Source organism: Stegastes partitus, unplaced genomic scaffold (genome assembly GCF_000690725.1).
Source record: "Stegastes partitus isolate 25-593 unplaced genomic scaffold, Stegastes_partitus-1.0.2 Scaffold1709, whole genome shotgun sequence".
In the NCBI taxonomy this organism is placed as follows: Eukaryota; Metazoa; Chordata; class Actinopteri; family Pomacentridae; genus Stegastes; species Stegastes partitus.
The window spans coordinates 74,668-100,329 of NW_007579440.1; the positions used below are offsets into that span (position 1 = coordinate 74,668).

Genomic DNA, 25,662 nt, shown 5'->3' on the forward strand with positions numbered 1-25,662 from the left:
CACAGCTTCATGAGGTAGTCTCTTGGAATGAATTAACTAACTAAATTTGAATTAACAACTATGCCATGTCAAGAGTGAATTTGGGTAATTACTTGCCTTCTTGTTTGAGACCATCAGTTGTGTTGTGCAGAGGTAGGGTTAGTGCACGGTTGATAGTCCTATTTAACTACTATTGTAATCCATAGTATGACAAGAACCACTCAACCCAGGAAAGAGAAACGACAGTCCATCATTACTTTAAGACATGAAGGTCAGTCGATCCAGAAAATGTCAAAAACTTTGAATGTATCCTTAAGAGCAGTCACAAAAACCATCAAATGCTAGGATGAGAATGACTCTCATGAGGATCACCCCAGGACAGGAAGACCAAGAGTTACCTCTGCTGCAGAGGATAAATTCATTCGTGTAACCGGCTTCAGAAATCACAAATTAACAGCACCTCAGATTAGAGCCCACATAAATTCTTCACAGAGTTCAAGTAGCAGACAAATCTTAACATCAACTGTTCAGAGGAGATCACATGAATCAGGCCTTCATGGTGGAATTGCTGCAAAGAAGCCACTCGTAAGGATGAACAAAAAGAAGAGACTTGTTTGGGCTGAGAAACAAAAGGAATGGACATTTGACCAGCAGACATCTGTATGGTTTGGGATGAGCTGGACCGCAGAGTGAAGGAAAAGCAGCTGACAAGTGCTCAGCACCTCTGGGAGGTCCTTCAAGACTGGTGGAAAACCATTCCAGGAGACTACCTCATGAAGCTGACTGAGAGAATGCCAAGAGTACCTTAAAGGATCTAAAATATAAAACACATTCTGACTTGTTTAACAATTTTTTCTTTACAACATAATTCCATATGCATTCTTTCATAGTTTTGATGTCCTCAGTATTAATCTAAAAAATATTAAAATTAACAAAAATAAATAAAAACAATTGAATTAGAAGGTGCGTCCAAACTTTTGATTGGTACTATACGTGCTAAAGAAAGATGAGGGTATAAAATTAAACAAAACAAAAGGCTGTCAGAACAGATTTAGGCACAATTATGATATACTCAAACTGTCTCCTTTGAATGTAAATGATTTGTACGAAGAGATTTGAATTTTGATATATTTTTCCTACAAATACAAACAAACAAACAAAAACAGAATGATTAAAATATCATGATTTTGTATTGTCTAAATCAGCCTGTTTTTAGCCTGTCCTGTTGAGACCTTCCTGACAGCACAAGGAAGACTAAAGCCAATACAGATACTGCTCTCTGCTGGACAAAAAGTAAAATGACAATAGAGTCACATCTGCTTTCCTTACCATTCCAGTTTTTACGATCCTTGTCCCCTCAAAGATCCTGGTGGTGTTAGCTGAAACACAGGGAAGAAACATATATTCAATATGCAACAATAAAACACTGGACAGTGGAAAACGTCAATGAGCGTCTAGAAGACATCCATGAGTGCAAAGTAAATACAGCCATGACAAGATGACATAAAGTAAATGAAAGATACTAAATACTTGATAGGGGAGTCAAAAATGGGATGTATTTAGGCGAAATTAATACAATTCATTTCATTTGAGATGTCTGCTTGTTTTATTTTCTTGTAGGCTGCAGCTCTCATAAACAAACTGAACATGAACATTTTTGTGATATTATGAAAACAGGAATGTTTACTCTGTTAATTCTATATTTGTGAGACAATATGTATAGCTGATGCTCACTGACAGTTTGGATAACAGCACAGTTAATGTAGCAGCAATTAATGAGCGCTTGAGGTCGAAGAGTTCTGTGTTTGTCTTTCTGTGTTACCTCTGAAGAGCATGCTCTGGCTGAAGTCACTGCGCATGTCATTCACGCATACAGCCTGGACTCGAAACAGGTACAGTACATCAGGGGAGACGGGAGAAATGACAGCCTCCTAGAAGACAACCCAAAAAAGCACAAAGAAAATCAGTATGGTTTGCTTTTGGTAAGTCAGGTCTGTTTTAGCCCTCTAAACTTATCATGAATCACGTTAATTCAGTTACAGGACTGTGCAGTTATATTAAGAGGGGTGCATAATGAAGGAAGATTTTTTTAAAATGAGGAATCATTTAAAATAGTGATGCAGAAGTGTTCATGAATAAAAAAGCTATAATTGAAACCCAAACATGTCTATTTTATTTTTTTAACTTTTTAAATTTTCCTAGTTATTCTGTCAGGTGTAGATTTAAAACTGGCACATCCACAGCTGCAGAAACCACGTATCACACATACGATGCCCATAGCAACAAAAAAACATTTCTCAGGTCTGCACAAAGGCAAAGGTGACAATCCCACCAAATGTGCAGAACAACTAAAAAGCTATCTTTGGACAAACTTTGAGACGTAAACCAGACTGGAGTGCTACAGCCTTGTATGCAGGTAGGCCAGTGTAGTCCAGTGTTCCTACTGAAGCTACTGTGAGGGTCAGCACACTATTGTATCTCTGTAATATCATTCCTACTGCACTTGCCACCACTGTCAGCAGAAAAATAAAATATACAAATGGTTGTGCAATGGCTCTGCTGTCTATCTCCATGACATAGGAAGGTGGTAATAAAAGATCAAAACAAGTTGCAAATCAAATCAAATCCATTTCCATTTCTTTCTTGTCTTAATGGTACTACTCCCCTATGACTACATTTTTTGTTTACTTAACTGAAGTCTAATTTTTGGACTATGTTTAGCAAATTCATCAGTTGAAAGGTATTATATGACAGTTCTTAAAAATGACACCTAAGTGCAATTACACAGTGGTCATTTTGACGTACTCTGTTTATGGTTTCAAAAAGTAAAATAAGTCAGTCAGGAAGAGACATTTAACCACGATGATATTCAATATGTCAATAACACCGCCTGCTAATTACTTAACTTAAAAAAGTTGGTTAGCAATGTTGCTTTGCACCAAGGAGGTCGCTGGTTCGCGTCCCGGTGAGGGAACTGGGATCTTTCTGCGTGAAGTTTATGTGTTCTCCCCGTGCAGTGTGGATTCTCTCCGGGTTCTCCGGGTTCCTCCCACACAGTCCAAAAACATGTTGAGGTTAATTGGTGATTGTAAATTGTCCGTAGGTGTGAATGTGAGTGTGCTTGGTTGTCTGTCTCTAAGTGTAGCCCTGTGATAGACTGGTGACCTGTCCAGGTGAACCTGCCTTCACCCTGAGTCAGCTGGGATAGACTCCAGCCCCCCATGACCCTAGTGAGGATTAAGTGGTGTATAGATAATGGATGGATGGACATTGGTTTTCTTTTATTACTCAATGCGAGTAAAAATGTGAATTTTGTTTTGTTTATGAACCAACAGAATCATCACCAAGCCTACAGTCCCCTCAACCTTATAAAGCATTTTAGCATTTTTTCATTCACTGTTTTTGTTCAGTTCTGCAATGTAGTGGATAATTTAAAGCTAAATATGGTGAAGTTTCCTCTGGGAGCTGGTGGACACCAAATCTGAATCCATCCATCCCTTATCTGTACACCACTTAATCCTCACTTGGGTCGCTGGAGCCTATCCAGCTGACTCAGGATGAAGGCAGGTTCACCTGGACAGGTTGCCAGTCTATCACAGGGCTACAGACAACCAAGCACCTACGGGCAATTAAGAATCACCAATTAACTTATTTTTGAACTGCAGGAGGAAGCCAGAGAACCTAGTCAGAACCTCTCGCTGCACTGGGAGAACATGCAAACTCCACACATCCAAGGTGTCCTAACCGAGACCCAAACCATTCTGAAAATCAGACTAGCTATACATTTTCAAATGTGATCTGTGAATTGCTAGACAAGTCCTTTAGTCTATGTACCTATTCGGGGAAAACTAAGTATCATCACTACAAACACACAAGGGGACTATATAAAAAAGACCTGAGTCCAACTCATAACTTTTATGAGCTCACTGTCAGTGTGAGTGTTGCGGTTCATACTGCCACAGTGGAGGATTCACACTTCCAGCTGACTCTTTCCCTCAAATATGGATGAAATGAGTGTATCAAAAGTTTGCATGTAAACATTTTAAGGCTTTGATATACAGTGACATCAGCAGCAGCAGAAAAAAAAGGCTGGATTGAATCAGGAGTTCAGCACACACTAACTATTCAGCTTCTTGGCCACTCCATGAAGTTATTTTTCTAACATTCAGTGAACATAGCTGGATGTGTTGTTTTTCTGATGGTGTTCTCACTTTTGGTCTGTCTGCAACTACAACTGATGCAGACTTCACAAAGTGGTTTGGCACATTACGCACTACCAGATGAAACCTTCATTTCAGCAATTGAAAAAAAAAAAAAAAAGATCTTTGCCTATAGCAACAATTTGACCTCTGAAACTTTCACTCAAATCTGATTCCATTTTTCCCACTGTTGCAATGTTACTCAGTGAGCAATATTCTGCTGCAAACCTGAGGCCCATTTTTATTTTTAACCCATATTTAAGGTAAACAATGGTTGCCGGTTGATTTAAGTCTCTGGTGAGATCAAATCTAGCTGAATGTCACTGCTTCAACAGTCGTATACAACTCAAGGAAAGCTGACCTTTGTAAAAAGGAATTAGCATGTTCAATAAAAACTAAACAGCAGTGAAGGGTTTCCTATTTTACATGGCAGAAATTTTTGCTTCTGATAAAAAATTTTGCTAAATACTTAAACTTTCTGTCTAGTCCCAGATTCACATGAAAACATGATAGATTTGTGATATGCTCTCAGACAATCTATTTACAGCATACAGCAGAGTGACCTCATCCCAGTGCAATGTCACTTACACCAATTAACCACCACATTAAAACCACTGACATTTGAAGTAAATAACATTGATCACCCAGTTACAATGCTGGGAAATCTTGAGTCCTGGTATTCATAATGGGGGTTCATTCTATGGTCAGAAAGACCAAAACTGGCTCAGATGAGGTCCAGCATGTTTGGCATGAACCAAGCCAGGACTACACCACCACGGTGAATTCATAGTCCAAACAGTGAAGCGCAGAGGTGGCAGCATAATGATGGAGCTGCATGAGTGATAAAGGTGTTGGGGAGAGGACATTTATAAATGGAAATCCAGTAAATATACAAAAAAAAAACTGTCTGACAAGATGACTCCCAGTCTGTAGATGGCAGAAGAGGAATTTTACTTAATTATTTTTTGTTCTTTTTATACCTGTTGTTGGTGTCTGCATTTAGATCCTCAACCTTGGATCCTACTCACATTCTCAACACCTACTGTGGATCAATATTGTTCAGGTTTCAAGTATGTAAGTAACTACTCTAAGGTGCTACGATTCAGACTTGTAAAACATTTTAATTGTATTGAACAGGGGTAAATTCATTTCTGTTGTATACTGCACTTGCCATTTACTGGGTATTGTTCGAGAACCTTGGCAGCATTAATTTAGGGGGCTTATAGGAGCACAGTGAAGTCCTAAAAATGCCGGAAATAATAATTTACTCCCTTTTTTTTTCTCATTGAAAGTACATAAAATGTCCATTCACTCCAAATGGCTAGTGTTTGAGAAGATCATTAATCCACTGCACTAGTATCCTTTTCACAAGCTACATTATTGTGCTCTGTCTAGCTTTTTAGATTTCTACACCTTTCCTCCCTTACTCCTTGGATTTCTGCTGATTCAATCCAGTTAGGAAACAGTTTGCTTTATTTGCTACCCTCTTGTTCACAAGTGGTATGAACTGTAAACTAGTCCAAGTATTTTATTACATGGGAATTCTATACTGATTGTGACAAGAAGGACATGTGCGGGATTTGCAGGTCCTAAAGCCATCCTAGTCCCTGTTGTGACCTAGATAAAGGCATCAAGGGGGAATATGAGAGGTAAGAGCAAAATAAAATGGCTAACAGGCAGAGGAAGAAAATTATCTGGGGTAAATGAGGAGAGTCCATCCATTATCTATACACCGCTTAATCCTCACTAGGGTCGCGGGGGGGCTGGAGCCTATCCCAGTCGACTTAAGGCGAAGGCAGGGGACACCCTGGACAGGTCACCAGTCCATCACAGGGCTACACTTAGAGACAGACAACCAAGCACACTCACATTCACACCTATGGACAATTTAGAATCACCAATTAACCTCAACATGTTTTTGGACTGTGTGGGAGGAAGCTGGAGAACCTGGAGAGAACCCACGCTGCACGGGGAGAACATGCAAACTCCACGCAGAAAGATCCCGGTGCCCCCACCGGGACGTGAACCTTCTTGCTGCAAGGCAACAGTGCTACCAACTGCGCCACCCTGCAGCCCTATGAGGAGAGTATATGAGAAAAATACATGCATGAGGAAGAGGGGGGGTGGGGAGGGAGAGCAAAGTAGATTTCAGAGGGAGGAATTGTTTCTTGAGTTAATGATGGGAACATAAAACACATCCCACCTCTCTGCCTCCATCTCTTGTCATGGCTGATTTCCAGTTTTAAAAGCTGAGGCTGCTTCCACAGCCAGGGGGCACTCTGATTGCTTTTTGCTCTGTTCCCATTTTCCCACAAAGCCACTGGCCCAAGGTCATGCTTTCTGCTAAGGCTGACAGGCCTGTATCCTTGCATCCCTGCATCTCCTCCAGCTTAGCATTAGTATTCTGCTAGTTGACTAGAAGACCACAATGTAAGGGGAATGAAACCTCCTGTCTGTTCCTTATGTCTGAGCTCATTTTGGCTTTGGATAAGACAATTTGTAATTGAACTGATGGAGTTTGTTTTAATTTGTGATGCATTGGCATGTTGTTTTTTTAATTTTTGTGTTTGTGTTTAAAAACTTTGTCCTCACACTAATTAGTAAGTTCTTTATTAAAACATATGCTGAACTATTTCTTACAGTAAGTTGTATTTTGCCAAACCTGCATGTGTGACGGGCCTTTGCTAATCAAACACACAAACAAATCCTTACATTATAAATGATGCAGTGCTCATGGTTTATATCAAAACAGCTTTCTTTTAAAACAAGGTATCAGATTTTTTTTCAGGCCCTCTTGACCATACTTTGGATGATGTAAAATCCTCTGTGTTGTTGGCAACATGTTAGCAAACACACTCTACACATGCTTCCACCCCTTGCAACTGCATCTGGCCATCAGTTTATCATAATTTCATAATTTCCAGTTAAAGCAAATAAAGTTGACTTTGGCTCAGTAGTTTCACAGTCTAAATAAAAAGTAATTTGTCCAGTGATCTATAGATCTAATCTGTGAATATACTAGACAGTTAAAATATGTGTGCATTACAGCAATAAGGGCAAATCAAGGTTAATCACCTTAACCAAATAACAGATGTTTTAAGTTTGCAGTGTATCAGTTTCAGGGGGATGTAAAATAAACCCCAAATAGGATAGACTGACCTGACTGGTGGGATGGTGGGTTTTGGGAATGCATGGTCCTAGAACTAAACAGGTCTCATGTTTTACAGAAAATGTACTATGTCATTATATACAGTGCTTAACAAATGTACTAGACCACCACCCAGTGTAACACCTATGCCACAGCTGCCCTAAACTACCAGCACTGGTAATTACCAAAATCATTTTTTATGCTTCTGTAATAATTCATTTATATAATTGTAATTATTGTTATTATAACATCCTATATTAATAAAAAGATGAAAAAAAGATTAATTTAGTTTGAACTTCCTCATTCCTGTTCAAAATGGTAAACCATTGAGAGGTCACTAAAATGAAAGAGTCCACATTAAAGCACTTCATGGTGCTGGATGGTCTCTGAGACAAATAGGGAAAGACATAAAAGTTTTATCAGTGTGGTCAAGTATGCTTTGGAGTCAGTTGCAAGACTGGTAGGCCAATGACGAGGCAAGAAAGGAAAGTTAACTGAAGCAGATTTCAGACACCTTAAAATTTTAAGTTCTAGAGAAGGACGACCACTTCTGATCTTGTGGCAGAGATGAATGTTTCTAGATCAGAGTTTGAGAAAATCTCCAGAATGACCACAAACAGATGACTGATGGAACAAAGCTTAAAGGGAAGATTATCTGCTAGAAGCCATTATTGAGGACTGTAGACATCCAGAAATGCCTCAGATTTGCCAGTGAGCACAAACACTGGACTGTTGATGACTGGAAGAAGGTGCTCTGGAAGGACAAGTTCAAGTTTAAACTCTTTCATCAGCATCGATGTGTTTATGTCCACACGAAAGCTGGAGAACGTGTTGATGCCAGATGCATTGCAACAACAGTGAAACACGGTGAAGCTTCCATTATGGTATACCATTTATGCCATTTGTGGAAATGGTGTGAGCAAACTAGTGAAAATCAACAGTGTCATGAACAAGAACATCCACCACAACATCGAATTGCATCATGAAACCCTTCTGGACTGAATCTGATTGGTCGTGGGTTCGTATACCAACAAGACAATGAGCCCAATCAAACTTCGAAGCTGTGCAGAGATTATTTGAGCAAGAAAAAAGGAATCTGGAGTTCTGGAACTGACGGACAGGCCAAGTCAAAGTCCCTATCTGAATCCTATTGAACAAATTTGGGATGTAGTACATTAAAAGACTGATCGCACAAAGTTTCCTCAAAAGCAAGTCTGTGGGAACAGCTAGAAACTATTTGGAACTCAAAACAAAAGAGACTGTTGAAAAGTACATAAAAGCAATACCAGCAAGAATGCAAGCTGTTATCAAGGCCAAATGAGGCCATACTAAATCCTTTTTTTAAAATCATTGTGTCTGAAAAAGGACTTAGTGGTTCAAGTTTTTCATTTGCCAAATCAATAACAATAACATTTTGAATTCTATACACGTTTTTAAAAGATTTGTAAAATACTTATGTTTTCTTGTTTTTATGACAGATGGTCTAATAAATTTAAGTACTGCATATGGTTATTGCAATACATATTTTTTATATTAGCCACTTCTATTTAGAGCCACTAATAATGTAAGTTCAATGTGCATATAGGATAGACTTTAAAAATCCTATCTTTTGAAAACAGTTGCAAAAAACAGGATTAAAAAACCAACATGGCTATCAACAGTCTGAAATCTTCCAGTCTTTTTTTGTCTCATGCAAACAGACCAAGGAAGCACATCAAAGACATACTGCAAATGTGCAAATGAGACGAGAGATGAGTGTGTGTAAGAAGCTCCTTCCAATAGGTTTTAAAGCACTGAGCTCATAATGTATGCACACATATTTGATGTGAAGCAAATGTTATCCATACTGGTGATTTTATATTATTTTATACTAAGGAATACTGCCAGGTGCAAAACTAAAATATGTGCATCCTTCCATCAGTGTTCTTATTATTTGCGTCGATATACTGATATGTTTTACAAATGTGAATGCTGACAGTTATTGGCTAACTGTGTAATACCCAAATACGTTTTCTGAATCTGGGTTTTTGGATTGTTGTGCATGCAGACATATTTGGAACACTGTGTGGGAATTACCAGCAGCTTTACTTGGCTGAAGGGGATTCAAGCTTTGTGTTTTATTTACAGACCTCAGTCAGATTTTTTTTGGCTACACATCTATTATGACTGCAAACTCCTTGGCTACAAAATACATTTTCAGCCCACTAATTAAACTTTGTTCCAATTTCAGATATATGCTGTACACTGTTTTCTATTCACTGACACTGGATGGATAACATTTGTGTGTAAACAAAGTCTATCCAACCCAGTTGTAAGTGTGATCTGCTTTGTCAGGAAGAGTCCACAAAGTGGCCTGCTAGCTAATCAAACACCAAAGGTGTCACAAGCACATAGAAGTACTCTAGGAACTTACTTGTTAAAAAGATGGAGAGACTGTGGGTTTTGTTCAGGAACTGTTATTGGAGGGGCATCCTTGTATGTTATACGACTTGATTTGTCTCTGGGGCATTTACCATGTACAGCCTGCCTTCAGAAAGAAGGTGATATTTATAAAATAATTGGTAATTTAAAAATGAAGAAAATGCTACATCAGGCATCTTCAAAGATAGAGTCAGTGGTCAGTACAAATAAAATAATGACTGTCCCACTTCTTATTGTTGGATGTCCATAGTAATGGAATCCCAAAGTCCCTGATTTTAAATATTAAAATCCTTTATCCATTTTTTAAAAATTATTATTATGTATTAGTGAATTTGTTATTTTCTGCAGCCATGTAATTAATTTGATCTAAAACTAGGGCAAAGTGCTGTACCTGCTGTAATGCTGCCAAGGTCAATGAGCAGGTCAATGAGGTAAAGAATCCTGCACTTGGTAATGCAATTGTTTTTGATGCAATTACTTGGTGAAAGGAAAAACACAGAAAGCTGTTATTTATAATTGATTTTTTTTTTTTCCAGACACTGCATTTTGGCTTCATACAGCAGAATTTTACAAAATAAAACATTGTTTTCTTATTTAAGTTACAGCAGAAATTTATTTGAGAAAAATAGAAGTAAGTACATTTTTCTATTGTTCTTAAAAGAACAACAAAAAAACCCAGCTTTTTCAGAAAATTTGCATTGTGTCAATGAACTTGAATTGACAATCACACTTGTCTGCTTTTAATTCCTGAAGGACTTGGATTTTAAGTATACATAAAATACTGTACGCGGTCTTTATAAAAGTATATAAACTTTTTTTGTCGATAGTATATTGTCAATACATACTTTGTCAGATACAATAGAAGATACTAATATATCAAAGTGATGAGTCGCCAGTCATAGTGATGATGTATGACACAGTGTAACAGCACCAGTATATTATGATGTGAAGCTGAGATTGAAGACTCCAGGAGCAGACATTAAAAGAGACACTGGCACTGATTAAGCAGAATAAGGGACTGTATGTTACGAAATATTATAATCCGGTGATTGTATGCCTAACTCTGAGTTGATTTTTCTGATATTGTACTTGTTTAAAATTATTCTTTCTGAAGCAATAAGGCTAAGCAAAAGACCAATAAACCAATAAAAGAAGAAGATGAGGAGCCAGGGACTTTTAGAGGGAACCATGTACACAGTGGGAGTTGGACAAGAGGTGGGAAACCATGACGATGCTAAAATCATGCTGAGACAATGTCCTACTTAATGCCACATTCATATTCATTTACACATTGATTTTCCTACAACAGAGCTCAACACTGTTCAGCAGCAAACTCTCATTTTTTTTTAAAGTTATTTTTGGGCCTTTGTGCCTTTATTTGATAGTGTAGTGAGAGAGAGACAGGATAGTGGGGGAGAAGAATTGGGGGAAGACGTGTGGGAAAGGGCCTGTACATGGGACACCAGCTCAACCAGGTGAGCTGTAGCGGCGCCCCAGCAAACTCTCATTTTTATCTCTTATTTTAGAAGCTTCTCAGCAACTCAGTTCAACAAAAGTCAATGTTTCCCTTTCTAAATGAGTCTACATGGGTCAGTTCTTGGTCACTCAGAACCAGTTCTATACAATATGTTATAATATGTCTGAAATCAAATCAAATGTGTATATAGTCACCCCTCCACTGTGGAAGTCAGAGTCAAAAGCCAGCTGTCAAAGAGAAAAAGACTGTTCCAGTGGTAAAAAAAAAAAAAAAAAAAAAAAGCTCAAGTCCCACTGATTCTTTGCTCATAAAGTCATTTTTCTTTAGCTTTGTTAAAATCAAAGTTGTGATTCCTAATTGCAGCTTCTGTAATAGTTGTCTATGTCAACAGGAATTCCAGGAACACATTTCATTTTTATCAAAACACTGATGAAAGAAATCCTAAATGAGAGATTGAATACTTGTTGAGTTATTGAAGCCAAGTGAGCCTCTGTGATGACGAACAGGCATAATAGTGCACATTTTCTGGCACTCTCTCCAAGGACATATTAATGGTGTTGTTGGTTTGGTGGTCAAGGCCAGAATCCAGTACCTGGTGTTGAAAAGTTATAGCATAACCCTAGCTACAACTCTCAAACACTAAAGAAGATGTGTACATACACAGGTTATCACTTCAGTCAAACAATGTGAATGGGAGTCTCACCTCATAGTCAAGTGCTCTTAGTTCTTGTATTTAGAACCTATTATGTTTTATTTCTTATGTGTTATGTTGGGTTCATCACTTTAGAATGATCTAACTAACCAAACCTACTAACTGTAGGATTCAGCATCAACCCATATTATAACTGTAACCCTTCAGTTCCTTGCAGTCTCACCAGTTTGTGTTTGGCATCAGTAAGGTGCGTCTCCTCATAGCTGTCGTCGTGGGTGGTCCAGCTGTAGGACACCAGGAAGTGGAGGATGGGTGGGTGGTAGGTGACCTCTGGACGAGCCCAACGGACCACTAGAGCACTGCCATTCACATGCTGCACCTTCATGTTGATGGGAGCACTGCTGCACACTGGAAAGAGGATGGAGGCAGAAACGTAAAGAAGAATCATAGGAGTGAGGGGAATGAAACAAGGAAGATTAAATAACGTCATAGTAGGAGAATAAAAAAGACAACAGGACAAGTGGAAAATGGATGGAAGTTGAAAATGAGAGGGCAAGTAAGACATGGAGAGTGAGTGTAAGCAAAACAATGCAGAGTGTAAAAGAGAAAAAGGATAGTTCATAGTAAAATATGGGAAAGATAGCAGTGGAAGAAGACAGATGAAAGGATGATGAGAAAAGAAAGGGTTAGAATAGAAATGAAGTAGCACGAAAAGAAGAGAACGAAAGGAGAAAAAGGGGGAAATTGACAGAAAAAGGATGGAAAGTAATAAGAAAGAAATTGGTGATGTGAAGAATGACAGCAATGAAAGGGGAAAAAAGAAATGGATTGCCAGATTAACACATCAGGAAAAAGGATTGGAATAACAATATAATATTGAGGCATACAGCCAGAAAAGGGGGGAAAGAAAGGGGGAAGGATGGAAGAAAAAAATGAAAGAAAGCAATAAGAAAAAACATAGAAATGGGAACAGGGTGGGAGAAAAACATTGAAGGGGATGAATTGAAGACACCAATGGTGTGATGCAAGGTGAAGAAAGAAAGAAAAAGAAATGGGGCAGAAGGGCAGATGTGAAGGGAGAATGAAGGAAGTAAATTAGAATTAAAGAGAGAAATAGTCACAGGGAGATTGTTGAATGACTGAATACATTGGCTCAGCTTATCTTTCAAATACATTCAGAGTGGGTTATGTGAGCAAACACATACGCATGCACACACACACACACACACACACACACACACACACACACCAGCACAACCCAGTTCTCTGTATGAATGGCAGGACTAAAACTCATGAGCACAAATGAATGCTCTACACACAAGTGTCTCACACACACACACACACACACACACACACAGATAAATGCAAACAAGCACACACATGCACACAAGTTCATATATCTAATAGGCTTCAGGCAAAATGCAGCCAAGCTGTTCCATCTTCAGATACTGGCACTGAGAGATACAAAAGGCAGGCACATAAACCCTGTAGGTTTTATTTTGAATTTAACAATACACATCTTTGTGAACCAACTGTAGCTATCTTTCATTATGATAGGACCAGCCCTGCCTTGCCTGCTGTTTACCACTACATGTTTCTGTTTGACCAGTGAGGTTTTCTTCTTAGCTAGAGCACGCTGTAGATGCAGTATTTGATAAGATAGTCTCAAATATTGCCGGGACCATATATTCACTTGCAGAGCAAAATCTGTACTTGAAAAGGTTTAGAATGCAAAGCAAGCCTGATGCATGATCGTCTGCTGTCTTGAAAAAAAGTTGTGTAAAATACATTTCTACACTGCTAATTCTATCTGTACAACAGAGTCATGTGATGCACACTTTTTTGGTCTGAGTTTATTCTGCTATGACAGAAATAGTGTTTTCAGTCCATTTTATTATTTTGCTGTTTGAAGTTAGGCAACCGTCACTGACATACATTATACACTGCACATGTACTGTACTCTACTGGAGCCCAGAAAGCATTATCCCTTGTAGGCTTTTAATGTGACACATAAGACGAAAGTGTTGAGGTTAACTGCTGGAGACTTGACATCATTCCAATGCACGTGTTCCAAAGTAAAACTTCTAAAGAGTATATTTGTTAAATTACCCCTTACTGTTTCTGTATAAGGGCCTGTGTTTGTACGTTTGATGAGCAGGGCTGCAAGGTGGCTCGGTTGTTCACACTGTCGCATCACAGCTAGAAGATCTCCAGTTTGCATCCTGATTAGGATGCCTGGGATCTGACGCCTGGGATCTTTCTGTGTGGAGTTTGCATGTTCTCCCCGTGCAGCATGGGTTCTTACCAGTTGCTCCAGCATCCTCCCACAGTCCAAAAACATGTTAAGGTTAGTTGGTGATTCTAAATTGTCCGTAGGTGTGAATGTGAGTGTGCTTGTTGTCTCTTTGTGTAGCCCTGTGATAGACTGGCGACCTGTCCAGGGTGTCCCCTGCCTTCGCCCTGAATCAGCTGGGACAGATTCCAGCCCCCCCCGTGACCCTTGTGAGGATCAATCGATGTACAGATGATGGATAGATTTTTGAGTAGCAGCATTAGTAATAGTCAGTCTAATATGTTGGCCAGTATGAGTTTAGACTTTTAATCATGTTTTCTTCACTGACCATCTAGCATCTGTAGGATCAACCAGCCACAGCCAACTTTAAAACAAAGGAAGAGCAGATTTTCATTGACCTCCTGTAGCCTTGGAGTTTACCACCTTCGCATTTAAGAACTGGAGAAAGGGTTCCCTGTGATCAGTGAAGCAAAGAACACAGAACACATCTGACCAGATGTGAAACCCAAAAGAAAGACACCTTCCAGGTCTGTCAGGATGGTGTGAAGTTTGTGTTCTCAGGAGGCAGCCACGAGAAGGTAGATCTGGAGAGGAGCCCACAGCACACACCTCCAGATGAGAACACTGTTATAGTAACTTTCTTGGCGTTTGACCTATGCTCGACCTGCTTAACCCAAAAACAACCCCTTGTCTGGAGTCAAAGGGAAGTATGTCCTGTATGTGCAAGTAACAGACTAACTGCAAAGTTTTGTATATTCTATGAACTGTATCTGTCAGACCTTAGACACCTACGTTGGTACTTCGCCTACTCCCACCTCCTATCTTTTGCTTTATAGTCAGCACACACTCCTTTGTTCTTCCTTTGCAGACTGCTCTACACTCTGTATCACGATTAACCTCTGCACAGAGAATAAAATACTCAAAAGTTGCTTTTGTTGCTTTTTCTCAGATGTTTTTATTTCAGTATAACAAGACTCACTTGATAAATTATTAAGGAAAACAGTAGTTTTTCCACCACAACATCCACAATGCATATTGGGGTTGCAGTTTAGCCAAGTGACTGCCTCACATCCTCAGTCACTACCAGGACTGCAAAGGACCAAGTGGCTGCCAGAAACACTCTGACTGACTTTTGACATTGCAGGAAGTGAGGGTCAAAATCGTGACAACAGCATCAAAAGGATTTCACTCCCACTGACAATGCCACAAGAAACAACAGACTTACATGAGACCTGCTGAACATTAATTTCAAAAATCGTATTATTAGCAGTTTAAACCATACGCTTCCCTAAAATCTTTTATTTAGCATGTTTATGTGTAAAACTAGAAGTTTAACATGTCGGATGGTTATGCATGCATATTTAGTCTTGTTTTGATTGTGTCTTCACCAGGTGCACAAATATAAATGATGTATCACAATACTGTACTGTTTTGAAACCATATAACCCATAGGAAATCTTAAAGGTGTAACTCAGTCATGGATCAATCATGTCAAGCATGTGGACATCAGTCCTCCCTGACAAAGGTTTTGCCATTCCCTCTTGAGTTAATTATATGCAAAAGTCCCTTACCTGAAAGCACCACTTTAAGTCCTTCCTGAGTCCTTCTATGAGTCCTCCATAAAATGTCTTTACGAACCACTAGGAAGCTACACTCTGTCCACCGCTGTACTGACCCATATTTACAGTCCAACCCAACCATCAATGGACCCATCAGTCAGCAGAAGCACGACGTGCACGCTAGTAACTTTCAGTCACTAAATCTCGATGCAACTCTCTAAATTCTCTTTTATTCCCAAAAGTAAATTATTACAAAATTCCTAAATAGCCTAACACTGAATTAGTGACTGCTTTCAAGTGTGGTCTATTCATCCCTTCATCTCAGAACACCATATTACACCATGTTATTGACCACAATATAGAATTGTGTCCTTTCCCTTCCTTAATGTGTGTTAATAGTGTGTTGTAGTTAGTAGTTGTTATCATGTTGTTACTTTGAAAGATGTTATTAATTACAAATAAATCAATACATTTAATAATAATAAATCTAGTTGCTTTGACTGTTTTGTTGTTCACACTTCGGTCCCTAACTTGTATTCCAGCTACCTAGCTTTTATCAGTAACTTTCAGATCTAAGTATTTCACTGGCTATCAGATTGTGTAATAGCTCTGCATAAGCATCCAAAACCCATTAAAGCATACTGCTGGATCCAACCAACGCTCTTGTGACTGACTGGGACTGGGATCAAGACAGCCTTCAAAGAGAAGCAGAGGCTGTTGTAGTTGCAGATTAATGAAGGAATGTTTGATGTCCACATATGTTAGTATTGTAGTGTAACTGCATATTGCGCAGCAATGTGTTAGATTACTTTTTGTTGAGAAAGAGAGAGTAGTATAGTACTGACCAAACAATGCACATAACGATTATCTCAAGCCCTGTCTCATATTATGCACATGCACAATTTAATTCAGTGATGAACATGGTGGGATAAAGAATAGGGCTCACATGCCCAGTGGAACCAAATTGATGAGCTTGTTCATAAAGAACTGCGGTGGAGTTTTTCTATTCATAAACTGTAGTCGAGCCCCATATGGCTATTGCTAAAGCCATTAGTCACACACACAGAAGCACACATGCTCACTAAGTGGAACACACACATTCCCATACATAGACATCATTTGTAACACAAGCAGTGAATGACCTATGCAGAGAAAACATATTTAACAAATGATATCAACCTGGGCCCAGCGTGTGTGTCTTAAAGGGCCCCGCTATCATACATGCTCTCTCATTTGTGTGGAACACTAAAACAAAGTTATTGGTAAAGTTATTAGTTACACCTGTGCTTTTGCTGGTAAGTTAAAGAGGAATTTCACTGCTGGAAAGAAAGTTATGTCTTAAGACTAGGCAATCTAAAGGTGCAGTTATTTTTGAAGTTGAAAGTCTCTGACCATAGGAAACAGAGAAAAGAGGCCATATTAGTACATAGTGCTCAAAATCTATTATTTTCAATGATGCTTCTCAGGCTACTGCTTCTGTGGAGGCTGGTCTACAAACAACAAGATGTACAGTTCTTGAAGGAGTTTTGCAGAAAGAGAAAGATGCAAGTAAAAGTGACGTGAAAAAAACAATAACAAAACATAGATATATGTACTTCCCAATTTAGAATACTGGGGATTTTTTTTCAGTCAGCAAAGTCATTAAATGTCCACCACTGTAAAACTTCTATTAGTTCAGACTGTGGTTGGGTATCCTCTAGTATATCATAGCAACAAAAAGGCTAAAAATCACCCATAATACCACTCTCTTAATGTAATGGACTCATACAAACAGTCAAAATCCCTTTTTGTAACATGTTCTGAAATACAGAATAACTTTGATTTTTTTTTTAAATGCCAACATAATAAGCCAAAATAACAAATTGTCCTGCATTTACATTTGTATTTCACTAAACTGGGTTCACCACAGGGGTGTGTAAGCTCTCCAGGTTTATTTACATTATATACAGATGGATGCAGGAGGTTTTATCCAGGAAATCATATTTTAAAATTTTGAGATGACACTGCAATTTTATCCATACTAAAAAAGGATGGCACCACAACCAAATACTTTCAAAAAATTCAAAGATTCATTGAATGGTGTGACGATAATCACCTCGTGTTAAACACAAGCAAAACAAAAGAAATTGTGTTTGACCTCTGGGGTATTGGTGACCACAGGCCAGTGGTCATCCATGATCAAATTATTGCTCAGGTTAACAGTTATCTAGGGGTTTCTATTGATAATACATTAACCTGGAGCACACATGTTGAGTACTTGTGCAGTAGATTGCAGCAACAACTGTATTTCCTGCGCCGCTTAAGACTCCATGGGGTGGACAAAAAGATCATGATAATCTTCTACCATGCAGTGCTGGAGAGTGTGGTCAGATACAGCATCACAGCTTGGCACGGCAGCCGCTCTGTTCAGCTGAAAAACAAGCTGCTGCGTCTAGTCCACACTGTGTGGAAAATAATGGATGAGCAGCAGCACCCCTCCCTACAAAACACCTATGAACAGGCCGCTCTGTGCCTGGCCAACAAGATCCTGAGCGATCCTTCACACGTTCTGTACTCAGAGTATGAGTGGTTACATTCTGGAAGAAGGCTCAGTTCTGGTCAGCCCGCTTCAAAAATATATCTTGCTTCATAAGATTAAGTCTGTCTGATTTTGTATTGTATTGCAGTTACATTTTGTGTCAATTCTCATATGTTTCCAGTCTTGGTGTAATATGTCCTCCTGCCAGTAGCTGTCTCCCCAGGGAGTACTCAGCCCATCTGACCCCCTTTGATTACATCACTTCCCTTTTACCTGCTCAGCTTCCTGTGTAAATGTATTTTAAATATCACTGTAAATAAATTATTCTTGTATTTAATGTCCTATCTGTTGTTCTTTTGAAAACATGGACGCAGCACGTGCGGACAACACCAGAGATACACAGTCTCTCTGATGCTGCATCCAAACACTCACTCTTACATGGTAAACTGCCTCAATGACTTCTTTGGCCCCTTTGACACAAAAACAACACACCGGCACAGAAGACTACTACACTACGACAGAGATAGGTTGCATAGAACATTCATCTATCCTTGAGCAATGACCTCCGTCCACTACAACTTCAGTCATCACTGGTGGCTGCACATATTTACAGTACATTACTGATAGCACTTAATTGTATGTCAGCTTTCCTGAGAATTATCGAAATGCACAATTACAACAATTGGCATTCTCAATAACTAACACTTTCATGTGAGAAAAAAATGTCTTTTGTGAAAAATGTAAGTGCTGCTCTTGCCAAGTTCATTTCTATCCACTTCCCAGCTCTCTGAAGTACAGCTCATCTGTGAGCTTTGCATCTACAACACTGCCAGTTTTGTAACAGGCAACCACTCAATGCCATGGAGGACTCTAAATTGAGTAGCACTTAGACTCACTTGCATTGCTCAAACTGCTTCACACATTGCTTTTATCTTTTTGTAAAACTGTTATTGGTGCACATCTAAATAATATGCAGAGACCTCATTAAGCTTTTAAATATCTTGAACTTCACCTACGACATCATAGACATAAAGTGCACAGAGAAATTTTAAAAAACAAGAACATCAACAGCAAGAGCAGTTTTAATCAGAGCAAATGGGCTTAGTTCACATACTTTAAAACTCAAACTAACAATAGGCAAGATATTGTTTTTGCAAATCACTGAAATTAACTAAAAATAATAAACAAATATAACAATAGTCAAATCAAGTCAATTTTATTTGTATAGCACAGATACCAACATATGCCATATCACAGCGCTTAACATGGTAAGGTACAGATCTTACAAATTTAAACAGAGAGCCCAACAATCCAAAATTGCCTTTGGATTCCCTCTGAGCAAGCGGTCGGCAACGGCAGGAAGGAACCAAAACCACCCCCCACTAAAGGGTTGTGCAACACAACTTACATAATTTTGGATGATGTATAATTAATTTATTCCATTGTAAAAAAAGAAATGCAAACAGGCCTTCTTGTGGCAAACAGTAAGTTTATAATTCTAGGATTTTAACATACTGAAGTAGCAGTCCTAATTATCAACGTACTATTTTGACAGTCTCTAATAGACATGTCATTAGATACTTGTGTATGTAAGATGTTATCATTTCATTCATTTATTGTATAGCTGTGCAGATAATGCAGCTTCATATTGTCCGTGTGCCCTTACATGTCATTACAGATGTGGTAATAATAGACATAATTGCTTAATGTAATCAGTGTCAATCTTATTTTAGTCCAAACAGTGGTGGGACCAGGTTGTGTTTGAAAACAGCAAAAACAAAACAAAACAAAAAATAAAATAAATCAAAGCAAAATCTATCCATGTTTTCTGAAACCAAAACTTCTACTTTTTTCTTTCTTTTTTTATTTTTATTTTTTATTTTTTAATCAAGAAAACAAATGTAATCAATCTCCTCAACTTACAAAGGAAACCAAAGGCATTTCCTCCAGGGTGTTTGCCTTTTTGTGATATGTACTATATATACTACACCCTGGGTACAATTGTGAATAAAAGTGCACACAATTGCAAAGACCATGTGTATCATGGCAGTCTTGAGTTTCCAATGAGTCCTTCATGTCTTAATTTTCTATGATTGAACCACTGAAACACGTGTTTTTGTAATAAAAAACAATCATGCACTTTGATTGATTCTTATATTTATGTTTGAGCTTCTGGGAATATGACAACATCTGCTGTGTCAAAAATGTACATACAACGATGCTAATATTTGGTTAAATGTCCCTTAGCAATTTTCTCCTCAACTAGGCACTTTTGATAAACTTGATTTATCAAATTCTCAGGAGACGTTTAGAGATCATGAGAGAATACAGAATCATTTTAGGACTGCAGGCTTAAAGGGTTAAAGGTGTTCCTAATTTTTTTTAAATAAACCTTAAGCCTTTATCATTACTCTAAATTACACTTGGTGTACATGCATAGCCTTGGTCTCTGTTCAAAGATGAAAATTGGAAGTTTTTTCATATGTCACAACCCGGCAAATAGGTTACGACAAACGAGGGGAGACGACACACGTATTACCAGTAGAAAATGTTGTCTTTTATTAACTGCTAATTTAATATTACCAAAGTGAGATGTGTAAGTCAGTGATATCAGTTGTGTAGGTGCAGATGCCTGGATGCCTGGATGTGATGTGGTGTGAGGTGTTGTCTGATGTAGAGACACAAACCAAAATGACACAAGCACAAGTTGCAAGCATGAGGAAAGAGAGAGCAGGAGCTGAGGGGTTGGGCCTTTTGTAGCCTGGGAGTGCTGGGCCAAGCGCACCAAGCAGGTAGGACCGCCCACTCAGTCTCTAGCAGTTTAGGGACCTGAGGAAGCAGAGCAAAGCGCAAACAGCCAATGTGCTCAACCAAGATCTCCCATTGGCCCCGGCAATTACTAACTTACTACTGCCAGATTTTCAAAACTGAAGAGGTGACAAAGAAAAAACACACAAGTTTATTACCCAGCTTGGCCTGCTGCTTAAACCCCACCTGCTCACAGCAACTCCAGAATACCTGAGAAGCACTTTAAGAAAGCAGTTAGAGCAGGGTCAGGTCAAGACAAGGCAAAACCAAAATAGACAACCACACCAGTTTACCTCTCCATTATGGAACTGGCACACGTGACAAGGCATCTGCTGGAATATTGTCAGTGCTTTTGATGTGCCTAATCTCAATGTCATAAGCCTGCAGAAACAAGGACCATCGAATTAACCTCTGACTGGAGCAACTGATGGAGCGCAGAGACATCAGAGGGTTGTGGTCAGTGTATACCAGGAGGGGCACTGGACCTCCCACATACACCTCAAATGCTGGAGGGCCCCGATCAATGCCAAGGCTTCCTTCACGATTACAGAATAGTTACGTTGATAACTATTACATTTTTTTGAGAAGAAGCAGATTGGTCTCATCAAACCCTCAACATCCTCTTGAAGGAAAATGGCACTTGCTCCCACCTGGCTTGTTGACAGTCGATGGACCATACAAACTTCGTCCTGGCTTTTAAAAGTTCAGTCAGAGGGAACACAACAGTGGAGAAGTTTCTGCAGAAACTCAGATAATGTCCAACCAGACTGAGGAACCATTGCAGTTCCTTTTTTGTAGTGGGCTGTTGATATTCCATTACTACAGAAACCTTGGCATGAACAGGGGCCACTTTCTCCTGCCCCACCACTCGACCAAGGTAGGTTACCTTTGCTCTGGCGAACTAGCACTTGGCTAAATTCACGGCTAGCTGTGCCTCAGTCAGCCGATCAAACAAAGCATGAATGCGCTGTAAATGAGAATGCCATGTATCACTATAGATCACCAAGTCATCCAGATAGACAGAACAGCCATCTAAACCTGAAACCACCCTATTCATCAGTCTTCCTCCTAGTCTTCATGCAGCTACTGATGGTGGGTACTTATGCACTATAGCCTGATGGGTGGAAGAGCGACTGGCACGCCAGCAACCCTCCCAGAGTCACGGATGTGCTCCTGAGCAAAGCTCCTGCCACATTGACCACAACACTACCCCAAACATAGATGAACCCAAGGAGAGCGCCACTACAGCCTGACAGGTAAAGACTCCTCATGGCTTAAATCACTAGTCAACTGTGATATCAGTCGTGTAGGTGCAGATGCCTGGATGCCTGGATGTCTGGGTGTGATGTGGTGCAAGGTGGTGTCAGATGTAGAGACACAAACCGAAATGACACAAGCAAAAGTCGCAAGCATGAGGAGAGAGAGGGCAGGAGCTGAGGGGTTAGCCCTTGAGTAGCCTGGGAGCGCTGGGCCAAGCGCACCAAGCAGGTAGGACCGCCCACTCAGTCTCCAGCAGTTTAGGGACCTGAGGAAGGAGAGCAAAGCACAGACAGCCAATGTGCAATGTGCTCAACCAAGATACTAGGTGGGGCCGTCACACACAATCGTCAGATTTACCGTTTTTGCTATCAGGATTGAGGAGTAGAAGTTAAAATACACTAAAGGTTTTAATGATTTAAAGAAGATTATTTAAAAAAATTCTAACTGATTGTTAGGATGGTATGTTTGTTGTGTTTTTGCTTGTTTTCTCTGCCTTGGTGTATGGTGGGCGTGTTTTTCCTGCTCTCCCTGCAGGCTGGGCGGAGCCGACCTGAATGAGAGAATCAATCGCTGACAGCTGCGGCACATCATCTCATCAGCAGCCAGCCGTACAAATACGGGCAGCTCACAGACCTTCAGCGCCAGATGATTGTGATTCCTCACCGTGGTACAGTCAGGCCGCTTAGCAGCAACCTCTCGAGTAACGTCTTTAACATTTTCTCCTGCCTCCCTTTTTCGTTGGGTCCGCCCGCACAGATTCTGAGACTCGGGTCGTCACACTGATCATGCAAATATCACACAAATTATATATTTTGTTCATACTTTTCAGTGGGTATATGCAGGCACTTCCAAAAAAAGTCTCATTTGTGCATATAAGACTAAAGTGCTATAATGAGACAGCACTTTGTATAAAAAGCACCACACAACATGACATTTAGTGTAGCATCATGACTGGTCTCAAAACTACACTTTGTGCTTTTTGAGAACAGATGCAGTCAGAACTGGCAGCAAGTAGTTATCTTGATGCAGGGATTTCTTTATTGTGGCTAAAGCTGTTACTGATGCACCATATCCTCAATTTCAGAAATTCCTTGGATATACAACCTTCAAGTCATCAGAGCAATTGATGAGAATTGGCTCAGTCTCTATATGAAAGAAAGTAGCAGGAACTTTTGTTAAGCATGAACTCTCATTGGCTATTGTATGCTATGGGCATAACACGGAAGCTCCTAATGGGTCAAATGAGGTGTTAATAAAGGGCTGGACTACCTTTGGAAATCAGGATATCAGAAATGTGTACATGTAAACTGAAGTTACATGGAGCACACTGAAGACTACTCACATCTTCCAACAAATTTAAGATAATGCCAAGCAGTCCATGGATATTTTTTTGATGGAATAAGTAGAGAACAGAGGTGAATAAAATACATTTCAATATCTCTTGTATTTCAAATGATTTGAAACTGTGACTCTCCCTCTGCAAAGAGGAATGGGCAAAACTGGCCAGAGACAGGTGTGCCAAGCTTGTGGCATCATATTCAAAAAGACTTGAGGCTGTTATTGCTGCCAAAGATGCATCAACAAAATATTGAGCAAAGGCTGTGAATGCTTGTGTACATACGATTTCTTAGTTTTTTATTTTAATAAATTTGCAAAAATCTCAAAAAAAAAATTTTCAAGTTGTCATAATGATGTATTTTGTGTAGAATTTTAAGGGAAAAAATTAATTTAATCCATTTTAGAATAAGACTGTAATTTAACAAAAAAAATATTTCTTGTCTTTTTGTTTTTTTTTTTCAACAATGACAGTTTTGAGTTTCCTACTTTGGTGCCTGTATTTTCAATACAGTCTTTCTAATGAATATATTTTTGATTATTTGTCAGAGGAAACGCTCTACTGTTTACCTTAGAAATGATGCATCAATGATGACCATAAGTATGCATTGTTGAGAGGTAGAAGAATTTTGAGTCATTTGAAATGTTTAATTATATTGCAGATGGATATATACAGTTCTGTTGTGTTTTAGATTAAATATTTTACTGGGAATTGATTGGCTTGACCTTTGCCAATGTAACAAGACCCTTTGGGATGTTATAGATCAGTGGATTACTCCAATATAAGCACACAAACCTCTGCTTTAAATAGAAGAGCTCACTACGTAAAACAGCTATAGGAAAAAGACAACATTGTTTGTTGTTGAAGGTATTTCTATTCAGTCCTGATTGGGTCTATCTCCTTTCCTGCTTCCACTCAGTGCATTAATCCAAGTCAACCACATCTGAACACATAGAAATTAAACTAATGTGCATCATCACATATGTTTCTCACAAGAAACATATGTTCTGAAATGTCGGGGTGTAGCTTTAAAGACACTGGACAACTTTTCTCTGTTCACTATAAATGCATCAATTTGTCACTGTGGCTCCTTTAATATGAGGCTACCTGTCATTCAGGTAAAGGAGGGGGAGGACAGGAAGAAAAATGACCTGTGTAATATAGTTGCTGGTGTATGGGCTTTGTACATTCAATAACACCACCTTTGAATTGAGTGTATATGCTGTCAAGTGGTGAAGTTGAAAGTGTTTACAGACCAAGGGAACAGTCACAAACACGCACCGACGTCCATCCTAAATCCACCCCACTGTGGCAATGCTAACACATTGTAGAGGGTGTGTAGGAGGCATGCGATCTATATATCTGTGTGTCTGTAGTTTTTTCAGCACTATTTCTCCTCTTTGTGCCTTTTTCCAAGCTGTCACTTCTCCTCCTTCTCCTCATCTGCATTTGCTCTGCCTCCACTATAAATCTGGTAACAGAAAATGTCACGCAGCAGCACTCAAGGGCATACTGCATACGCTTGATGGGACAGCGCACACATATACAGTATATGTGTATGAGTGGGATTGTGTATTTTTGTGTGTGTGTGTACATCTAAGTGATGCCTTTCTGACCTAGCTAACCATATGGAAGTGTACATCAAGGAAGGGAGGGGACAAACTTTGCTGCTACAGATGAAACAGCACAGATGCTAAGCTACACACCCAGATTTAGAAACTCACAGATGCATACACACGAACTGAGAATGCACAAACACAATGCACAATACACATGTGGACAAAATTGTTGGTACCCCTCAGTTAATGAAAGAAAAACCCACAACGGTCACAGAAACAACTTGAATCTGACAAAAGTGATAATAAATACAAATTCTATGAAAATGAACCAATGAAAATCAGACATTGCTTCTGAACAGTGGTTCAACAGAATTATTTAAAAAAATAAACTCATGAAACAGGCCTGGACAAAAATGATGGTACCCCTAGAAAAGACTGAAAATAATGTGACCA

General features: G+C 39.2%; 1 protein-coding gene across 1 annotated transcript in view; it reads right to left on the bottom strand.

Annotated features, from left to right (window-relative positions):
- The window catches only part of LOC103372191 (receptor-type tyrosine-protein phosphatase gamma-like), a 123,209-nt gene that overhangs the window by 58,673 nt on the left and 38,874 nt on the right, over nt 1-25,662 (bottom strand). The window contains exons 4-6 of the mRNA XM_008301767.1: nt 12,100-12,284; nt 1,802-1,910; nt 1,309-1,358 (exon numbers count right to left, since the gene is read on the bottom strand). Of these exons, the coding sequence (XP_008299989.1) occupies nt 1,309-1,358; nt 1,802-1,910; nt 12,100-12,284 (344 nt within the window). The remainder of the gene's footprint in view (nt 1-1,308; nt 1,359-1,801; nt 1,911-12,099; nt 12,285-25,662) is intronic.